At 41.2% G+C, this 22,983-nt stretch overlaps 1 protein-coding gene across 7 annotated transcripts in view; it reads right to left on the bottom strand.

Annotated features, from left to right (window-relative positions):
* Positions 1–22,983, bottom strand: part of myt1a (myelin transcription factor 1a) — an 81,238-nt gene that overhangs the window by 37,477 nt on the left and 20,778 nt on the right. For all 7 annotated transcript variants that reach the window (XM_050064584.1, XM_050064587.1, XM_050064588.1 and 4 more), the window contains 9 exons: positions 15,828–16,946; positions 9,114–9,233; positions 8,601–8,691; positions 8,055–8,168; positions 7,719–7,936; positions 3,520–3,722; positions 3,185–3,400; positions 2,929–3,080; positions 1,575–1,637 (listed from right to left, as the gene is read on the bottom strand). In XM_050064584.1, the coding sequence (XP_049920541.1) occupies positions 1,575–1,637; positions 2,929–3,080; positions 3,185–3,400; positions 3,520–3,722; positions 7,719–7,936; positions 8,055–8,168; positions 8,601–8,691; positions 9,114–9,233; positions 15,828–16,946 (2,296 nt within the window). The remainder of the gene's footprint in view (positions 1–1,574; positions 1,638–2,928; positions 3,081–3,184; positions 3,401–3,519; positions 3,723–7,718; positions 7,937–8,054; positions 8,169–8,600; positions 8,692–9,113; positions 9,234–15,827; positions 16,947–22,983) is intronic.

Here is a 22,983-nt window from a genome sequence, read left to right as displayed (position 1 = left end):
TGCTAGCTGGCCAGTTAGCACATTAAGAACACAATCCAGTGTTGAAAGAACAGAGCATACAGTGCAGGGGTGGAAATCACCAGAGGATCCACAATACAATATTATCATGATACTTAAGTCACAATATAATATTATTGCAATTTTAAATATGTTGTGATAGGCTGAGAATTGCAATAAAATATAGCTCGATTTATTACCTTATTTCAACTGTAAATAATGTTGTCAAAGCAAAACTTTGTCAACATCTGTTTTATGTGATAAAATAAAGTTTTCAGTCTGTTCATCTCACTTCAGTTATTTTTTTGCAGTAGCAAAATGTATCTGGTGGACTGTAAAAGCAACTGATTATATTATTCTGGTAGGCTACCCAAAGTTTAATTTTTATTTGTTATATTAAGAATTGGTAATAAAAAAAAATCAATACTTGGCACTGTCTGCCACAAAAAAAATATTGCAATACTATGCTATATCGATTTTTTCTGTCACCCCTACAAGCTGTCAGGAAATGTTTCTGCTAAAGAGCTCAAAAGCTAAAGAAAAATAATCTGACCTAATGTAACAACATTGTTTTGGTCCCACTCCCTCTTTTCTTTATCTCTTTCTTTACTTTCCTCACTTCTGGTTTTCTTCTCCTGCGCTGAGCTGAACTGCCAAGCAGAGTGATGAGCTCTGCCATCACCGATGCCAATTCAACATGCTGAATTGGCCACAACAACAACAAAAAAATGCCGACTAGGGCCAACAAGGGGCAATGACTTAGGCAGCAAACGCTCACCAATGGCCCAACATTGACCGATGGCCAACCGTTAGCTTGGTGTGTCAGGGCCTTTAGAGAACAGCCAGCCATAAAAGTGCTTGAATTATATTCTATTTTACTCAGAGCCTAAAAATCATGCAGTATTTGAGGGCAAGGGCAAATGCAAGAATCATTAATTTGTTTAATTTTTGATATAACATAGAAGCAGTAATTCATGTGCATAAAATATGTTAAAAATATCCATGCTGCCTGCCAGCCTCTAATGTATGGACAGAGGCTTTCAAAGCCCCGGTACAAGTCTATGTTCTCATCCACCAGCTTTACAACTTCCAACATACTGTACTAACACAGATGCACATCTGGCTTCATTGTGGCTTGTTTCCACCTATCTTGAACCAACACTGATTCACTACACCTGCCTAACTACCGTACCTACATTCATTAGTGGCTGAATGTACTGAATGATGAGCACTGGTTCTCAGAGTGACAGAACTCTAATGTGGCAGCACTCTGTCCTGTTGAGGACTAGCCTAATTCAAGCTCTATGTCATCCTTATCTACATTTCCACTAGCTGCAATCCGATTTGTTAAGTCTTTCCAGGAAGTGGGATTTATTACAGCTTGAAATTTTATCAACTTTTTCCAGTGTCTATACCAATGATTCATCAAACTCGAAAAAAGAGATTAGATGTACCCATCACTCCTCTTTTCCTTATTAAATGATTCTGGTCGGAACCAACAAATCTGCAATCACACCACAGATTTGTAAAGCAAACATACGTCACTTATCATTTCCAAGTAAGGGTGCAGGTCTCACCTTCGATGTGAAGCGTAGTTGCCAGTGATGTGTCCACTGCCATCACAGCCTGGAGTGGGACATCTAGGGCCAAGACACACACTCACTCATCAGTCCATTACCTCTCAGGGGAGTGCTTATGCTGACACGGTGGGTAAACACACTATAGTGTAAATACCGATGAGTTTTTGTTCCAGAGATCTTCAGCTGTCAATGCTGAATTTCACTTGTTCAAATGTATCTTAGTAGTGGCTCTGAACCTAATGTTGTGTTTACAACACATGGGATGGATGCTGGAAATGGGAGAGATTTGAGAGTTCACATTATTGAATGACTGAAGACTCGTGTGTGTGTGTGTACATATATATATATATATATGTATATATGGAATGTGACAAGGAAAATGAAGGAGAATGATTCAAACACGTTTGCAGTGGGTGTTGGCCTCCGTCAGGTTTTTTCCCTTTTCTCCAATTCTGTTTGTGATATTCATGGACATGATCTCAAGATGCAGCCGGGGGGAGGAAAGGGTCCAGTTTGGTGATCTCAGGATTGCATCTCTACTTTTTGCAGATGATGTGGTTCTGTTGGCCTCATCAAACTGGGACCCCCAGCATGCAATTGGGCAGTTTGCAATCGAGTGTGAAGCAATCGGGATGAGAGTCAGCACCTCCAATTCTGAGGCCATGGTTCTCTGCTGGAAAACAGTGGATTGCTCCCTCTGGTTTGGGAGACAGTTACTGCCCCAAGCAAAGGAGTTCAAGTATCTTGGGGTCTTGTTCACAAGTGAGGGTAGAGAGGAACATGACATGGATCAGCGGTTTGGTGCGGCATCTGCAGTGATGCAAGCTCTGTGCCGACTGTCATGGTGAAGTGAGAGCTGAGCCGAGAGGCAAAGCTTTTGATTTACTGGTCCATCTATGTCCCAAACCTCAGCTATGGTCATGAGCTTTGGGTAATGACCAAAAGCATGATATCGCGGATTCAAGTGGCCAAAATGATCTTCCTTCGTAGGTTGTCTGGGCTCATCCTTACAGGCAGGGTGAGGAGGTCAGACATCCAGTCAGTCAGGGGGTCAGTTGAGGTCGATGGATGGATGGATGGATGGATGGATGGATGGATGGATGGATGATGCGTGGATGATTAAATTAAGTTTAACACAAAATGAAACCTATCCTCATAGAATGGTTCATGTCCAGGCTGTACTCAGGTCTCAGGTTGACGAGATCTGATGGTTTGGCTTAGCTGTAAGTGGTTTCTATGTTTCTACACATGTTTCAGACATCTCATCTAACTAAGAAAATCTTTTACAGTTAATACAAAATGAAAGTGGAGCTATGTATTGAATGAACAGATGGTTAAAGTTGCTACTTACACAAGAACCTCTTTTTTGCTGTCTTTGGGCTGAAACTTGACCTTGAAGCTGCTGGTGGTGACCTCACCGGGGTACTTCCTTTCCTCCAGGTTTTCCTGGTTCTCTTCCTCACCATCAGATGATGATGTGTATGAGGGAGCTGTATATTCAACCTGAAGAAAGGCGGAGGGAAATGATCCTTATCATTTACACTCCTTTTCTAAGTCTGTTTTTTGTCACAGTGATGTGATGTCGTGTGATGTGTTGAAGCATCTACCTCTTCATGGTCTTCCTGTTTGACTCCACTTGGTTTGGTGAAGTCCAGTGGCCCATCCCACTCTGGCTGAGTGTGGCCTTGAGACAAGGTGGCTCCAATGTGTTGAGAGGATGAAGATGAGGAGGATGAAGGCTCTGGAGGCTGCACACCCTCCCTCTTGGTCTTCTTCATGCTAAGGTCCAATGTACCGTTCTCATCCACTTCAATGTCCGACTCCTACAGGTTCAGATACACATTCAGTAGAACTTAAGTGAGCCAGATCTTACAGAACATGAGAGCTGAGCCAGAGTCCATGAGTCCCAGGGAGTGAATGTGTGTGAATGAAGCCTGTGTACCTTGGTGCAGGGTTCCCTGGGCTTGGTGCTGATGGTCTCTGGTCTCTCCCAGCAGCGGGTGGACAGGTTGAGGATGGCTGTTGCTGCCATGTGGGCTGCCTCTGCATCTTGACTATAGTCATAACTGCTGGAGGAGGAGGCGCTCTTAGAAAAGCCTCCTGACACACTGTGGCTGGGGGAGGAGGCCTTAGGGAATGATTTAGCTGTGTGGGAATGGAGCAGAATGAATTTTATGGAACAAGAACAAGAGAGTGGACTAGCATGTAGCCTAACACTACATGTGTGCACCATTACAGCTAAATGTGGCTAACATGGCTGCTGCTGGAGACATCAGGTTTGTTTTTAGCCACTGAATGGTTGTTATGCATTGTAGCAAAGCAGTTGTGCATTGCTGTGTGTGCTGATTGGGAAGGCAAACACACAGTAATGTGGGGAGAAAACAAAAAGCAGTCTGTGTGTACAAATGAATAAACTGTGCTCTCAAATTAAAAATTAATGCAAACAAGTGACAAAGTCCCGCTCTCCAATTAATAAATCTAATTAATAAATACTACTCCATGCCCTCCAAAACCACTTTAAATGTATTGTTGACATTCTAAAATACATTTAAAGTCAGGGTAATCTGAGATTTACATTGAAACATGTTACACATGTTAGGAAACACGTGCTGAATACGTGAAAAGACTGGGAACAATATGGTATTCAATTGTGGAGGTCCTGATCACACAGAAAGCATTTTGCAGGTTGCAAAACACAAAGCACACTGCAATGCATTTTGTTTTTATTAAATGCCATTAATTAAAAAAAACAAAAACAAAAACCAAACTTTTATTGTTGCCAGGTAACCACGCCTTACCCTAATCTTCTACTACTATTTAATTATTTATTTTATTTATTTGACAGTAATTAGTATCTAGTTCCTAAAATGGACAGGCAAAGGGTACTTGCTGTAGCTCTGGTTGAGGGTGAGAGGCTGTCAGCAAATAGTTGGGCACCACTACTGGGGACCACTACTGGACCACCAGTTGGTCCAAGAGCTTTTCCTCCGGTCATTTCCAGGCATATTTTAGGATGACTCGGGGGCAGTTTGAAACTGTGGTTGTAAAGTCATAAAGCTCTGGGTATCCAGCAACTGCTACCACCAGTTTGTTGACCATGTCACCAAAAGAGGTGACATGGTCCGTGTACTTTGCGGCCATTCATTATTCGTTTTGAAGTAGGTAAACAAAAAACGGGAAACGATCCTATTTTCCTTTTTCGTTTTGATGTAGGTAAACAAAAAACGGGAAACGAGGCGTCTCCCATTTCTATACCGTTTGGGTATAAAAACCCAAACGGTCTGTCAGACCGTCGTGGCGGTTCTAGTTAACAGTCTTCTTAGCGACCAAATGCTCACAGATCCAGCCGCGGCAGGCACATTAATATTACACTAAGCAAGGAGATGTTAAAACAGTATATATTTTGATCTATTTGGTCTGGCAGACCGTTGTGGCGCTTGGAGGGGCGCTGTAATCCTGGCGGTCCTACTGTTAAGAGTGGGTCAGCTCGATCTTACAACTCCTTCTTAGTGAAAGATCTTCTTAAGCTAAGAGCAATCTGGGAAATGCGGCCATTATCATGTCAACATACAGGGAAAATGTGTCCAGAGTTTATGACATTTACCAGGAAAGCTAGAGCCATTGACTAAAGCGGACGTTATTACCTGTAGCATGATGTTATTAGGCTAAATACTACATTTCTAACAGTGTCTGAGCTGATTTATTGACACAGCATGCTTGTAGGCTGCTGTAACGGGGCACGGCACAAGCGCAGCACAAGCACGGCACACCAGTAATATTCAGCAGGGGGCAGCAATGCGCCGTCGTCTAGTCTGCCATTGCAAACAAAGAAGGAGAAGAATAAGAATGGTTTCCGGGTTAAGGCAAAGAAAGTTTGATTAAAAGAATTACGGTCGTATTTTATTTCCCGACTTGTGGTTAATAAATGCATAATAGAAAATCAGATAAAGACTCGTTTTTCGTTTTTCGATTTCCAATTTCCAAACGAGAAACGGGAGACGACTCGTTTCCCGTTTTTTGTTTACCTACTTCAAAACGAATAACGAATGGCTGCAAAGTACACGGACGTGACATGGGGTGCTACTCCACTCTGAGTTGAAGTTTTTTCAACCGCAAGCACCCATCATTATAAGTTGACTGCACGCCTGTGCATACAGACTCTGCCCTGACAAAGGCCAACAGGCTGAAACGCGTTGGCAAACTCTACCTCTTTACTTTCCTGATTTTCTTTCCTCAAGTGTGTCGCCTGGGATCCGCCAACAGACCACAACATTACAGTAAGTGTCCTCTGGCACCATTATCATTCGTATAGAAACAAACACAAACAAACACATGCATACACACACACACACACACACACACACACAACCGACACAAAGCATCATTATCATCATTATTATCATTATTATTATTATTATTATTATGATCCCCTTTGAATTTAAATGCTCCCTCTTGACCATCTTATACACAGACATAATTTGTATTTGTATGTAGATGATACTCAGATCTATTTAAGCTGTATTCCAACAAAACTACCAAAACACTGTTAACCTGCTAAATTGCCTTCATGACATCCACAAATTGATTCCACAAAATTTCTTGCAGCTTAATGCTGGTAAGACAAAGATATTGATCATAGGACAAGATAATGCGAATGTTCAACTATCAAGCAGTCTTGATTCTCTGTCCAAGTCAGTAACTTCACATTGCAGAAATCTTGGTGTAAATATTGAACAGACCGTCAGATTAGACAAATAAGTGAAGTCAGTCGTTCACTCTGGTTTCCACCATCTCAGAAATATTTCCAGGATCAGATCATTCCTTTCTAACAAACATCTGGAAACTTTTATTTATGCATTCATAATCAGTCGAGTAGATTATTACATTTCCTTGCTCTCTGGCATCAGTAAAAAAGCCCTTTCCCACCTCCAGCTCACCCAAAACTCTGCTGCCAGAATCTTGATGTAGACAAGAAAACATGGCACATCACACCAATCCTGACTTCCTTACACTGGTTACCTGTTGCTTTTAGAATTGATTTTAATACCTTATTGATTACTCACAAAGCCCTGAGAGGCCTTGCTCCGAGTTATATAACAGATCTTTTATTGTCTTCCTCCTTTCCTTCTCGCACCAAAAGATCCTCAGATGCATCTCTTCTTCTTGTTTCAAGGTCTAGATTAATTCACAAAGGTGACAGAACCTTTGCAGACAGAGCTCCACAACTTTGGAATGACCTGCCTGAGGAGATCAAGCCCGCAAACTCAGTCTCATCTTTTAAATCACTTCTGAAAATCCACGTTTGAAATTGCCTTTCAGTGATTTTAACTGCTTTATTATTGTGTGATTTAGCCTACTCTGTTATGTGACTTGTCTTTTCTTCATTTTTGTAAAGCACTTTGTAGCTGTGTTTTAAAAGGTGCTATATAAATACGTCTTATCATCATTATTATTATTATTATTATTATTATTATTATTATGAAGCACTTTGAGATAATGAATATTGAATTAAAATAAAATAAAATAAATTAGGCAGATACATCATTATCAATCTTTTAACTCACAAATATTGATAACAGTGTCAGCCTTAAAAATCCAGCACTGCTTCGACTCTACTATGGATGTACTGTTATGTAACACCTGATGGCTGGGTCCAAAAACAAACACGGACTTTCGCCCAGGAATTTCCCCTGTGGTTGCATGTTCGAATTCGTGTCATTTCAAGATATGTCCTCAGCATTACCTAAACCTAACCACAGTAACTTTACTTGCCCAAAACCTAAAAACACCCAACCATATTTCTTTTCCTAAACCTAACCTAAGTAACTTTACGTTAATTACATAACTGTGCATTATGGGAGTAACTTAATTCGTTCGCAAATTCATAGGATATCAGACAGACTATTGTGCATGCATTTTTCATAGGATATCACCAAAACTGTTCCATGAGAATACGTTGAATGTACATCACAGACAGCACTAGGTTTACAGAGTTTCTGTTTAAAACAAACAAAAAAAAATCCTCTGCAATTCAAAGTTCATCCGTAACCTGTCTTTCCAGTGCTACCCTTCGTATTACATTTTAACACATGGCATGTCAAGATCAAGTATAGAAGTGGAGCATGGAAGTGTGGCTCTTACATTTGAAGGCTTTGGGTGATGTTTCAGCGCTGCTGGGTGTCTTTGGAATAAGCATACGCTTTCCAAACACCTGGACATCAAAGCTTGCATAGTCAAAAGACACCTTGGAGTATTTCTCCAGCTCCTTGGCCAGGTTGGCTCGAGGTGTGGTGGTCACTGTGTTGGGCCGGTAGCTGCCATACTGAGGGATCTCCAGTTGTTTCACAAAACACATGGGCCTGGAGAAGAAGTCATTAGTTCTGTATTACCCTTACAGGGACATGCACATAAGTGTATATATCTATGGATCGAAGTACTGAATTGGAAAAAAAAAAAAGCTAAGTAGGCACGTCTTACCTGAGCACTCTGTCAGAGTTAGAAGAGGGTTCGCTGGGTGAAGCCTGTAAATGAACCTGCTTGTCCTGGCTCTTATTCAGCTTAGTTGCTGCTGCAATGGGGCAGCCGGACAGACTGACATGTCCAAATGAAAAAAAAAATTGTATGGAGCAAAACTCTCATGAATAGGTAGACAGGAGTTAAATTATTGATAAGCCTTTTTATCACAGAGTAAGTATGTGTTAGTAGTGTTAGATGAATATGCAATCATCATTTTTGTTCCTTTTCACTCCAATTATTCCAGAGTTTGACTCCGAAGGCCTCGAAAACTACATTTACACCGTTACTGAAAACTGAAACTCTCTCATACGATAAACTGTATATGAACATTGATGTCTCTGACATCATGCATACATTTCTGAAAACCAAACTATGAGAAAAATCCCCATAATAACCTCAAAATTCAAACTACAAATATCTATTATGTTCACCGGCCACATTGGTTGTGCTTGTCGGGCCCGTATGTAAGTGTTATACAGTGTATTTCTGCGCGTGTGTTTTATGAACCTGCGGTGTGTGTTGCGGTTACTGTTGACATGGCCTTGGCCTGTGCAACCAGGAGTCGGACACTTCAGGACGTTCTCATGCATGGCCAGGACTACAGACACAAAGCAGACACACACTCAGATCAGTCACTTTAGTTTGCTGTAGCAGGTTTCACATCACTAGCATTAGTAATAGTATTTGTGCAACACACAGCAATTGAAAGAATGGTAGCAATAATAAAGACAGTAGTATTAGTATGGTATTTTATTTCTATAACAGAAGGAAGTAGTAATGGTAGTACTAATAATACTCATGTTGGTAGAAAGGACAATAACAAAAGTAACAAACTATGAGCAGGCATTCTTCTCAACGCTCCCATGATGTTAAATGTCTGTATATTAACAGAGAGAACTGTCAGGGAGGGCTGTTAGCTGCCTACAATCTGCTGTGACTCTGACAGGGACAGAATGTGCATGAGGACCATCAGGTTCGTACTGGTGGTCTGTGACATTATGAAAGATAACGTGTACTCACTCTCTGGAGGGATTCGGTCTTTGTGAGGACATCCAGATAGACTGCGATGGTGAGGGTACAGCCCAGTCACATGACCTGTCCCATCACACCCTGGGGTTGGACACTTCACCTCCTTCTTCTCTGAATAGAGGATGGGGTTATTTACATGGCAACAAGAGTGAATTAAAGCACGTGAGTCATTTGTATAAGGGGTGAGTGATACCACAAAATTATGTTGTGACTCTAATGGCACAATCACTGATATTGATACTGACACTTTTTATTATTGAAAGCAACTAATGTGCTACACCAGGGTTACTCAAATTGCTTTGCCAGGGGGGCACTTTTAAAAAAGGACCAGAGGCCAGGGGCCAACTGCAGCAGCCCAGCACAGATCAGGTATACGCAGGGGTGTGTCTAGGATTTGAGGACATTCACGGCTTAGCCAGGGCCTCTGTCCAACCCAGTCTTACTCCCATCTCATCAAATATTGACATTAAGTCTGTGGCCCATCAGCGTCAGACACTGCTGCACAGAGGCACCCTTAAGAGACAACTACAGTATACTACAGTAGTAGTAAAAGGGTTTTTTTTGGGGAGTTTTTCCTTATCCGCTGTGAGGGTCCAAAGGACAGAGGGATGTCGTATGCTGTAAAGCCCTTTGAGGCAAATTGTGATTTGTGATATTGGGCTTTATAAATAAAATTGAATTGAATTGAATAGAAAGAGCGAGAAAGTATGTATTGGGCAGTCAGGTCATTAAGGTGGACGGGTCAAACAAACTCCAGACTTTCACTAGGAGGGTGAAAGTCTGGTGTTTGTTTGACCTGTATTATCAAATGATTCAGAGAATCTGGAGAAATCTCTGCATGCAAGGGGCAAGGCTGAAAACCAACATGGAATGACCATGACCTTTCACCCCTCAGGCTGCACTGCATTAAAACTTGACATGATTATGTAAGGCATATTACTACATGGGAAAACTTGTCAGTAAAACAGTTCATCTCTGCATCTACAAATGCAAGTTAAGACTCTTCCATGCAGAGTGAAAGCCAACTTCTCTGGGCCCGACCTCATCTGAGATGGACTGACACAAAGTGAAAAAAAGTGTGCTGTGGTCTGACGAGTCCATCACGGACGTTGTGTCCTCCAAGTTAAAGAGGAAAAGGACCAGCCAGATTGTTACCAGCTCAAAGTTCAAAGCCAGCATCTGTGATGGTATGGGGGTGTGTTAGTGCTCATGGCATCATGGGTAACTTCACATCTGTGAAGGCACCATGGCTGCTGAAAGGTACATACAGGTTTTAAAACAACATATGCTGCCATCCAACATCTTTTTCAGGGGCGTCGCTGCTTATTCCAGCAAGACAATGAGACACATTCTGCATGTTCCAATAGCGGGGCTTCGTAGTAAAAGCGTTCAGGTTCTAGACTGACCTGCCTGCAGTCCAGACACAACTCCCATCGAACATGTGTGGCGCATTATGAAACAGAAAATACAACAACAGAGACCCTGGACTGTTGAGTAGCTCAAGTCGTATATATCAAGCAAGAATGGGAAAGAATTTCATTTTCAAAACAGTTAGTGTCCTCTGTTCCCAAACACTTACTGAGTGTTGTTTAAAAAAAGGTGATGTCACACAGTGGTAAACATGCTCCTGTCCTAACTTTTTTGTGATGTATTGCAGGCATCAAATTCCAAATGAGTGTATATTTATTTAAAAAATCATAGTTTATCAGTTTTAACATCTTGTCTTTGGATGCATTTAATTATATTATATGTGGAGAAGGATTCACACATCACTGCATTCTGTTTTTAATCATGTTTTACACAGCATCCCAACTTTTTGGAATTGGGGTTGTACTTTGAAGGCCTTAAACAAAGGATTCAGCATGTCCCCACTAAAGTTGTATTCCCAGCAGTGTGCAGAGTGATTCTTACATGCACCGTTAAATAGAGTAATGGTTATGGCTCGACTAGGTCATTTCATTGGACTACTGTCCTTGTCCCAGTATACAAGCACGGGAGGGGAATCAATTTATTGATTAAATATGTCCGACTCCTCTACGATTGGTGGTGATATGCCCCCTTTCAGCTTGTGAGTATTGGACCTTTTTCCTGTTACGTCACAGACCAAACTATCGACAAACAAGTGAGCTAAGGTTATGGGTATTTTAAAATATTTCCCTCTTTTGGCTGACACAGCATGAGCTGTGTCTCCTTGTCAGTCCGAAAATGCACTGCTCTGGATATAGATTTCTACGGAGCCCCTTAAAGGTCAAGTCGGGAGATTTTTTTGGACTGACTTTTGCGTCCCCGCGCAATACTTTTGCGTCCCCACACAATACTTTTGCATCCCCTTGCAATACTTTTGCGTCCCCTCGCAATAGTTTTGTATTCTGTCGCAATAGTTTTGCATTCCCCTGCAATAATGTTTTGGATTCCTATGAGCCACCATTGTCACTTCCTCTTAGATGCCCGCATTGATCGGTGACCAACGTAAACTTGTAATGCTGGCGAGATCTCCTTTTAAACTGTAGTATTGTTATTATTGTCTTTCATGCCGTTGTAAGTAGCTTACTTAATTAGGTTCGGGAACCGGCACCGTGCCGGTTCTGTGTCAGTCGAAATGTGCTATTTGTGACTCCGGGCCCAACTCTGCCACTGATTGGCCAATCTGACATTCTTCATAATGAACGTTAGTGAAACACATAGGCTGTGTTCATTTGGGGACAAGTTAGTGGTCACGTTACTCGTTCCACAGGCGAAGGAACCCGGGCACATACAGTAAATACACCGGTTGTAAGTAACTTTTAACATACGTGAGTCTTTGTGAGTCTTCTATTACGTAGCTAGCCACAAGCCTCATGACTTCTTTCACACTGATAGGTTTAACGTTATCTCCGTTATTAGAACCAAAAGACAGTCGTTGCTGTTTCGGAGCTGAAGGACCAGTGTTCTAAAAGTAACAGAAGTAACTGATGGCTTGTTTGAAAATGTACTCAAGTATTTGATAACTCAAACAGCAAACTAACACGTTAGGTTACTCGTTACTGCAAAAAGTAATCAAAGTTCATTTATATAGAGGTATAGAGGTATATTATACTTTGTAGTAACGCGTTATACCCAACTCTGATGAGGAATAACAAGTGTGTTCCTGTGTGTGCTTTGCACATCAGGCACACAAATAATGAATCATGACTATCATTTATCATAATTTGTCTGCACATATCCCACATCTGCATGCATATATGAGATAGTTTACCACACCCAAAAAATGCGTCAGGGCACAACAGAAACATATCCACCCTCTAAACCTGCCACATTTCACAGATATCAGGCAACTGACAGATGTAACTGAGCTCAGCTGGAACCTCATGAAGGGACGCTCCACCCGCTACTCTATATAAAGGCGTTCCCACATGTGTGAGATACCATGGCTGCTTTACAGCATATTCTCGCCGCTAACCAACAGCGTCGCAGTGCATGAAGCCAAACCATATATGTAAATGCATTTGTGCGTCAGCACTTGACGTGCTGTCAGACCGGGCTGTCCAAATGAAGTACCAGCTGCCCCGTGCTGAGATACAACGCCTTATCAACTTAGTGTCTCCACACATCCGCACATACATGTCACATTAACTCTTTTACAACTGTCAGCGTGCTGCCTGTATGTTTTCATAGTTTATACCTGGCGTTTTGTCTGATTCTCAGTGTAGATTGACATAGTCCATAAATCTGTCAATTTTGTCCTTTCGTGAACTGGTCATGTTAAGATTATCATTAGCAGAGACACAACATTGATGAATGCAAGTAGGATACAATGTGGTCAGGATACAATGCAGGTCCTTAAGTTCATTTGTCCTTTCGTCTGTCCTTCAAATTTTTGTTTAAATATAATACATTTCTTCATGATTCTCTTACCAAGACTACTTCTTATTTAGTTGTAGTCTTGTTTTTGTCATGAAAAGTTAAGACCGAGCTAAAGACTTAAGAGCACAATTAAGAACGTCTTAGCTAAGAAGGGTCGCTAAGATAAGAGTGTTTCCCAGATGCATTCTTAATGCCCTTCTTAGGATCGCTCTTAAGATTGCTCTTTAAGAAGCTCTTAACAGGAGCTGTCCACTACCGCGGTGCTGAAACTAAATCAATCGATGTCAGGCAAATCGATCACCTACCACTTAATCAGCGCATAAGTCACACACAGCACTGCTACCTAACGCACTAATTCCCTGCTGCTCGTATGTATGTGTGTTCTAATAATTCTAATGAAAAACTAAGACGATAAATATTTGTTAATGAGCTATTTTCGTGACGAAAACAAGACTACAACTACATAGGAAGTAGTCTTGGTAAGAGAATCATGAGGAAATGTATTATATTTAAACAAAAATATGAAAGATGGACGAAAGGACAAATGAACTTAAGGACCTGCATTGTATCCTGACCACACTGTATCCTACTTGCATTCATCAACATTGTGTCTCTGCTAACGATCATCTTAACATGACCAGTTCACGGAAGGACAAAATTGACAGATTTAATGGCTATATCAATCTACACTGAATCAGACGAAACGGCAGGTATAAACTGGCAACGCCTTTATATAGAGTAGCGGGTGAAGCATCCCTTGATGAGGTTCCAGCTGAGCTCAATTACACCTGTCAGTTGCCTAATATCTGTGAAATGTCGCAGGTTTGAAGGGTGGATGTGTTTCTGTTGTGCCCTGGCGCATTTTTTGGGTGAGGTAAACTGTCTCATATGTGCATGCAGAGGTGGGATATGTGCGGACAAATTATGATAAATGATAGTCATGATGATTTATTTTTTTTGTGTGCCTGATGTGCAAAGCACATACAGGAACACACTTGTTATTCCTCATACTTATTTTTCTTCTTCTTATTATTTTTCTTTAGCCAGATTTCCGTGCGTAACTGCCACAGCTTTGAGTGCACACAGGGTCTTCATAAAACATATAGATTCAAGATTCAATATGCACAGTAAGGACACGCGTTTCCCTGCAGAATGAAATTTGTTCTTTTCTGTCACCAGTTAATGCTAAACAATATAAATCTGAAGTATAAAATAGATCAAAATATATACGGTGCGCACAGTTTTAACATCTCCTTGCTTAGTGTAATATTAATTTGCCTGCTGTTGCTGGAGCTGTGAACGTTGGTTGCTAAGAAGACTGTTAAGAGTGGGTCAGCTGGATCTTACAACTCCTTCTTAGTGAAAGATCTTCTTAAGCTAAGAGCGATCTGGGAAACACGTTTTTCTTTCACGGGAGGCTTAAGAGCGTTCTTAAGAAGCTCTTAGTGCTAAGAGCGATCTGGGAAACGCGGCCATTATCATGTCAACATACAGGGAAAATGTGTCCAGAGTTGATGACATTTACCGGGAGAGCTAGAGCCATTTGACTAAAGCTGACGTTATTACTGCTGTAGCATGATGTTATTAGGCTAAATACTACATTTCTAACAGTGTCTGAGCTGATTTATTGACACAGCATGCTTGTAGACTGCTGTAACGTTAGGTTTACGGAGGAAATAACGGGATGTGACTTAATCGGGTGAAAATATCGTTAGTGAAATACCTAATTAACCTAATTAAGTAGGCTACTTACAACAACATGAAAGGCAATAATAACAACACTACAGTTTAAAAGGAGATCTCGCCAGCTTTATACAAGTTTATGTTGGTCACGGATCAATGTGGGCATCTAAGAGGAAGTGACAATGGTGGCTCATGGGAATCCAAAACGTTATTGCAAGGGAATGCAAAACTATTGCGAGAGAATGCAAAAGTATTGCGAGGGGACGCAAAAGTATTGCGAGGGAACGCAAAAGTATTGCAAGGTGACGCAAAAGTATTGCAAGGGAACGCAAAAGTATTGCGAGGTGACGCAAAAGTATTGCGAGGGGACTCAAAAGTCAGTCCAAAAAAATCTCCCGACTTGACCTTTAAGGGGCTCCGTAGATTTCTCCATGTTGTTACCAGCTTCTTCTTTTGTTAATCTTCATTTAAATTTATTCGACTACGGGTCAAAGTCCAGGGCAGAAACTGTGGAGCATGCACAGAGCGCCTAGACCACTTTGGGTCTGATTGAGTGAATAAATGCAGGAGGAATTCAACTCCTGATCACATTATCTGGGTGTGTTTGGTGCAATATCAGTTGAACTACCATGATTCCATGTATTTTAAAAGTCCAGTTTTAATCGGACTAACACAATAAATCCATTTTCTCTAATGGTGTATAAACGCACTGACTGTCCAATGAAAACTGCCAAACTGGGGTGAATTAAAATGTGATAAACAGATAAATTATTTCTTTAGGAGTTACACATGAACCACTAAAAAATACACTGAACTCACAACATAGAGGGGCTCGTGATAAAACAAAATTTACAGGCAGTACCACTGAATGGTAAAAAAAAGAAATCCAAATAATGAACTTGTTTGTGCTGTTTGATCAAATCTTGTGAAGGAGTGGGGGCTCACTGGGGATGAAAATCCAGGCTACGGCCCTGAGTGTCAAGAATAGTCTTGGAGTTGTATGAAAGTTAAATCAACAAATATAAAAAAAATGGATTTGGGTGATGAATATAATATTTGGACCTAATATAATATATGTAATTTAATAAACCTAGAAATTCACTATTCCACACTGTCTAACAAACAGGACACACTGTGCACACTGTAAACTGTTGTTGTGGCTGGTAGCAGTAAGTGTACCTTTGCTGTAGTGAGAAGTGCGGCGGGCCATAGCAGCAGGCTCAGAGCTCTTGCTTGAGGTGCTGTATGGTTGGTAGTCTGGGGAGCTCCGGGCCTCCTGTCCTCCCTTCACCTCCTCTGCCTTCAGGGCGATGGCCTGCTCCAGCAGCCCGAGGTTCCCCCGAGTCATATCCCAGTTCTCTGAGTCATCTGTGATCCCTGAGCCCTCTGAGACATGATCCTGCTCCTCTTCTTCCTCCTCCTCTTCCTCCTCCTCCTCCTCCTCTTCCTCTTCCTCTTCCTCTTCCTCTTCCTCTTCCTCCTCTTCCTCCTCCTCCTCCTCTGAGCGGACTTCTATAACCACTGTAGTTGGAGAGGCTTTGCTGGAGTCTGGGTCCTCTTCCTCCTCCACCACCTCGCATACTTCCTTCCCCTGCCTCTCATTCTCCTCTTCCTCTCTCTCATCTTCATCATCCTCCTCTTCCTCAGTCATAGGGATGCTGACCTTTTCTTCCCTGAGTAACATCTCAGCCTCAGATCCCTGAGTGTGTGGACTCAAAGTGTAAGGAGTGTCAACCACTTGGTGGACTTCCCTCTCCTCTTCCTCTTCCTCCTCCTCCTCCTCCTCCTCCTCCTCCTCCTCCTCCTCCTCCTCCTCCTCTTCCTCCTCCTCCCGTTCCTCCCTCTCACTCTGCCTTTCTGTTGATTCTTTGGCCTGATGTTTGTAATCTCCACTGGAGTACTGGTGATCAGAGTTTTCCTGGCTTATCGCATGTCTTTCTATGGCCTTCTCCTCTCGAAGAAACTCTTGCCTTACTTGCTGCTCTTTCTGTTCCTTTTTGTCTTCTGCTTCATCATCCTCTTCTTCTTTAGTCTCTTTAAGCTCAGTAAGTTCTTCTTCAGGTTGCTCTGATGACTGGTCCTTTGTCACCAGCTGACCTCCCCCTCCCCCCCCCCCCTCCCCCTTTGTCTCTGTTTCCTCCTGCTGATGATCATCAATGACTGTTACTGCCTTCAAGTCCTCACAAGTTTTCTCACTTTCGATCTCAGTCTCTGAGGTAAAGCTTTCGTTGTCGCCAACTTCTGCCGGAGGACAAACGACTGGTTCTGTGTCTTCCGTTGTCACCAGTGAGCAGTCTACTGTGGATTCAAAGTATAGATGTATGTTACTGTCATTGTCACAGATGCTTTGTCTTTGTCACCTCTACATGGTCACAATAAGTGGAGACATGCATTGGGACTGACCTTGTAGTTGACCTTATCGGACTTGTTTAGCATTAATGAAGTGAAGCCAGTAAGCAAATTCAGGCAGTCAACTCAAGTCTGCTGCTACTCTTACATGCTCATGCTTCCTCCCTGCAAAATACAGTATATTCAAAGTATCCATTTCATCATGTAAACTTGCTGTCAGTCCTCTGCTCACGCTCTGGCTGCCACACTGCTTACCTGAAAGCTATGATGCTGCTGTTAGCATTTCAAAAGCCCCATCTCCATCTCTTGTCAGCCTGTAGCCTCTCTACATTTCCCTCAAGGAAAGTTAGTATCAACACTGCTCACTTCCTGCTATGCTGACCTTGGTGTGGGAAATAAGCAGGTCAGTGCATAAGCACAAATTATCAGCTTTGCTGTCTAATTTACAGAGATATTTAGCATCCGTAGTTGAGAATGAAGCTAATTTCTATCACACTATATGAAAATACTATAACTTCCTCGTCTCAACCAAAAACTAGAAAAGACTAGTTCCTGCTACCATGTAGCCTAGTTCATTAATGCAATGAAAAGCACTCATGCCTCAAACAGTCTGAGTGCTTAGGTTTAAAGATGATGTGTATCAGCTTTCTATAGGCTCCTTTCTCATGCTAAACCTCCTTACTGTACAAATGCCTAGTGATTTTTTAGTTTCTTCAAGGAAGAATTATAAGAATTGGTGATACGTATTTCATCCTTAGTGAGGTACTTTGGTTTGAGACTAAATGCCTGCAAAACTGACAGTGTTGGGCAAGTTTTTATTACATATTACTAGTTACCTTCATTTGAAAGTAAAAAGTTACTTTACAATATGACTTTCTGTCTAGAGTAATAAGTAACTTATTACACTACTTTTGCGTTACTTTTACCAAAATGACCTCAGAAGAACTAATGTTCATTTTTAATGGATGAGGGTCTTGTTGTTTCTCAGCCGCTAATCAAAGCACAGAAGCTCCAGTTTATTACAGTTTATTTCAAATCCAGTGCTGCAAGTTTGACACATTCATGCATTCACATACAGTGATTACCACTTTATATCAAAATTTGAAAAAAAAAATTGATGAAGAATAATTAAATAGCCTAACCATTTAAAATAAATGAGTAGCTTTGGACACAGGTAGGGTCAGGCAGAGGATCAAAGTCTGATAACTATTAGATATGGATAAATATTTGTGGGCCTTTGATATGAAACACAATAAACAAATATTATAACAAATAATAATATAAAGCAAATGATATATAGCACAATAAACGTAATGGCGTGCGAGTCAGTAACTCTGACGAGCGCAAAGTTATACACCAGAGCTGGAAGACCCACCTGCAGGTTCCCGGTGTGCCGGTCAGCTACAGCAGCACCGGAGAGAGAGTTATGCATAAGAACGTGACTATGTGCCGGTGTTGCTCTGCAGTTGTGGGGGATGTGAATGGAAACACATCCAACATATACTATCATCACCCAGATGTGATATCATCATAACAAGGAAAAAACAAACCAGAGGCCAGCTCCTTAACCCCCCCTGCTGTCTAGTAGCTAATGAGATACATTGTAGATGCTGCAGGTGTATTATTGGAAACACACCAGGGCTCCAGACTAACTTGTTTTAGTAGGAGCACTGGAGCTCCTAACTGAAAAATCTTAGGAGCACAGGCACAAAATTTAGGGGCACACCTTAAATCGTCCTACAACGCAGTTATGCACATTTTTGGCCATTTTAACTGCATCATAAACTGTATGTAGTCTACTGTATATTAACATTGGACTGTTTGAATCATTGAAGTAGCCTATTTAGCAACACAGATACTTGTGGTCAGTGGGATGTGAGCAGTGGTGTAGTGGTAGTTGATGAGGTGGGTGTACTACTAGGTAGATAGGTAGGTTACTGATGAGGAAGTGGGCAAACTCTCCTATATATTACAATGGCTTTTTAGCTGATAGGTGGGTATGCTGTGACTGGATAGAAAAAGAAGTGGGTATACCCCGTATACCTGAGTATACCCTCCACTACACCACTGGATGTGAGGATTCTTAAAACAACATCTTTACAGATGTGAGGCCCTGACTATATCTATATCTGACTGATCTGTAATGAAAGCTGTTGTCTTGTACTTTTTTTTGTTTTTAACTTTTTAACTGCCCAGGAGAAGCGTAGTACCAAGCCGAAGCCCACGGTTCACCACCAGCCTGTTCATGTTTCCAACCGTTTTTCCCCACTCAGTGACACACCTGCTGAGGACAAAACTCTGGTCATTGGCAGCTCTATTTTGAGAAACATGAAGTTAGCAACACCAGGTATGGAGCTAGAACAGTCTCAAAATGAATAAAGAATAGAATAAGTTAACGTCACAATTCAGGTAAAACAATCATTCATTCTAGAACATGACTTACGTAAATGATTAATTAAAACATGTTATGTTTCACTTCCAAGTGTTTCCTCTAGGATGGAGTTGTAGCAGCGGAGAAGAAACACACGCACAAATTTTTTTTTTTCACACCCGCAAAACGTTTTTGTACATTTGCAAAGCACAGCCTGCTGGGATGTATCTATGTATTTACTGGCACCAGAAGGGCTCTGCCATGTAACCCCGAATGCAGGTCCTCAGACCTCAATGTGGACATTTGACTCCGCCCACATTGAGGTCTGCGGGCCTGCAATCAGAGGCTTGTCTCCTGCGCTGCTCTGCGAGCAGCGTGTTTGTCTGTGTATATAACAGCAGTCTTTTGATGGTTATTTACACACTGTCCATAACAATAACTATGTCAGCTAACAGACTGCGCACACTGGTCACCTGTGTGTGTGGCCGAACTCCGCCGTGAGCGGAGGAGAATTGTTAATGCGTGTCCATGTAGAGACAGAAATGACATGATGACATAACATGATAAATAGTATATTATTGTTGTTGTTACGTTATTATATGAAGCTTTACTCACAAGTGTGTGAGGCGTCCGTAGTGCCAAATAATATAACGGTAGTTTCTAAAGTGCTAAGACATAAAAAAAAAATTAAAAAAATCAGCAGCAGCGGCCATATTTCAGCAGCGTGCGCCACTGCTAGTTGCATATAGGGGAAACACTGCTTACACTTAAATTGCCACGGTTCCCGTTACCAGACGCCATGTTGCTGCAGTCCAGCCTTCTTTTTTCCAGCCTTCTTTTTCTTTGAATACTGGCGGGCTACAAACCTCTCCAGCCTCTGGCCACCTACGCGCGCTTTAATGACGTCATATAACACCCCTCGTGGGGAGGCACTCATGTGATTGGCTGTAAAGGAGTGAGACATCTGATTGGCTGCAGACAATCCCCTTTTAGAAAAAATGCATTTCTGAATCGAGTCAGGGGAGTCTTAAAACTTGCACACGCAAATGCAGGGAAGTTGACAAATTAAAAGCACTTTTTAAATGCAGGTTTGAAAGTTCATATATCAAAGTAACAACCTCCAAACATGTATTTGATGAAAATTGCAAATACTTTAACATGCGTACATTTGTGAATTTCAATTGCACATATTTAAAACAAGAAATATTTGTGTGTGCATTACAAATATGGTTATAAATCTTATTTTTTATATGTGGATTTTCTTTTACTTATATATGGAATGAAACATATTTTTGTGTGCATTGAAAATGTGTTTGTGTTTTGAGTCATATATAGGAATCCCCAAATACATATGTGAATCCTTTTTTGTGCATTTATTAATTTCTGTGTGCATTTATTCATTTTGAGACTGTTCTAGCTCCATACACCAGTGGCCATAGTCAAATGTATCCCTGGGGCCAGGGCGGGTGATGTTGAGTCTAATTTAAAACTGCTGGCTAAGGCTAAACGTAGATACAGTAAGATTGTTATTCATGTTGTCGGTAATGACACCTGGTTACGGCAATCGAAGGTCACAAAAATTAATGTTGCCTTGGTGTGTGAATATGCTAAAACTATGTCGGACTCCGTATTTTTCTCTGGACCCCTCCCAATTTTGACCACTGATGAGATGTTTAGCCGCATGTCATCATACAATCGCTGGCTGTCCAGGTGGTGTCCAGCAAACTATGTGGGCTTCATAGATAATTGGCAAACTTTCTGGGGAAATCCTGGTCTGATTAGGAGAGACGGCATTCATCCCACTTTGAATGGAGCTGCTCTCATATCTGGAAGTATGGCCAAATTTATTAGTAATTCAAAACCCTGACAACCCAGAGTTGAGACCAGGAATCAGAGTCACGGTCTTACACGCTTCTCTGAGCTTCTACTCCAGTTACCCACCCATAGAGTTATACAAATGGTGTCTGTCCCTGGACCACCTAAATTATTTAAATCTAAAGTCAAACAAAGGGGAGTTGTGAATAACAACCTAATAAAAATTAAAACCTCTTCTGTGACGAAGACAAAACAGGAGAATTAAATGCGGACTGTTAAATATCAGGTCTCTGTCATCTAAAGCAGTGTTAGTAAACAAATTAATATCAGATAATCATATTGATTTACTCAGCCTCACTGAAACCTGGCTGTGTCAAGAATACCCACTTTCCTCAAGGCACAAACTAGATTATAATTCCTTTGAAAGCCTAGTCCTTAGTCTATTACATCCGAACTGGAAAACCTCACAGCCACTTCTGTTTGTTATAGTATACCATGCTCCTGGCCCGTATTCTGAATTTGTATCTGAATTCTCAGAGTTTTTATCTAATTTAGTTCCTAAATCAGATAAAGTTATTATTGTAGGTGATTTTAACATTCATGTTGACGTTGATAATGACTCCCTCGCTACTGCGTTTATCTCATTATTAGACTCCATTGGCTTCAGTCAGGGTGTACATAAACCCACTCACTGTTTTAACCACACCTTCTATCTAGTTCTGACGTATGGAATTGAAATTGATAACCTAATAGTCTTTCCACAGAATCCCTCTCTATCAGATCATTATTTAATAACTTCTGATTTCTTTCTACTCGATTACATTCCACTCAGCAACAGTTACTATACTAGGTGTTTATCAGATAGTACTGTTGCAAAATTTAAGGAAATGATTCCGTCGACATTAAATTTAATACCATGTCCTTCTGTAACAGAGGTTTCCCGTATGGACTTTAAACCCTTGCGAATTGATCTTGTTGATAGCCCTGCAGGCTCACTGCGAACAACACTCGGCTCTGTAGCACCTCTTGAACAGAAGTTACCAAAGCAAAGAAAGTCCGCTCCTTGGAACAACTTTTAAACTAGAAAATTAAAACAAATATCGCGAAAATTTGAAAGAAATTGGCGATTAACCAAACTGTAAGAATCTCGTTAAGTCTGGGAAGACAGACCTGGGCCCTCCACAATGCTAGAGCAAACTATTACTCAGCATTAATAAAGAAAACAAGAACAACCCCAGGTTTCTTTTCAGCACTGTTGCCAGGTTGACTGAGTCACAGCTCCATTGAGCCTTGTATTCCTTTAGCCCTTAGCAGTGATGATTTTATGAGCTTTTGTAATGACAAAATTCTAACTATTAGAGGCAAAATTCATGACCTCCTGTCCTCAGATGGAACCAATCTGCCCTCAAACACAGCTGTAAGACATAATATATATCTAGATAGCTTCTCCCCGATTTCTCTTCAACAGTTGACCTCAATGATTTCTTCATCGAAATCATCAATGTGTCTCTTAGACCCCATCCCAACTTGGCTACTTATGGAAGTCTTACCTTTAGTTAACACTCATATATTAGACATGATCAATATATCTTTATTAACAGGCTATGTACCACAGTCTTTTAAGGTAGCTGTAATTAAACCTCCTCTAAAAAAACCCACCCTGGATCCAGAGGTGTTAGCCAACTATAGACCAATTTCTAATCTTCCCTTTCTTTCAAAGATCCCTGAGAAAGTAGTCGCAGAGCAGCTGTGTGACTTTCTCCACGATAATAATTTATTTGAGGAATTTCAGTCAGGATT

Source organism: Epinephelus moara, chromosome 16, assembly GCF_006386435.1.
Source record: "Epinephelus moara isolate mb chromosome 16, YSFRI_EMoa_1.0, whole genome shotgun sequence".
Lineage (NCBI taxonomy): Eukaryota > Metazoa > Chordata > Actinopteri > Perciformes > Serranidae > Epinephelus > Epinephelus moara.
The sequence above is the reverse complement of the archived record's forward strand: the minus strand, read 5'-3'. Positions and strand labels throughout refer to the sequence as shown.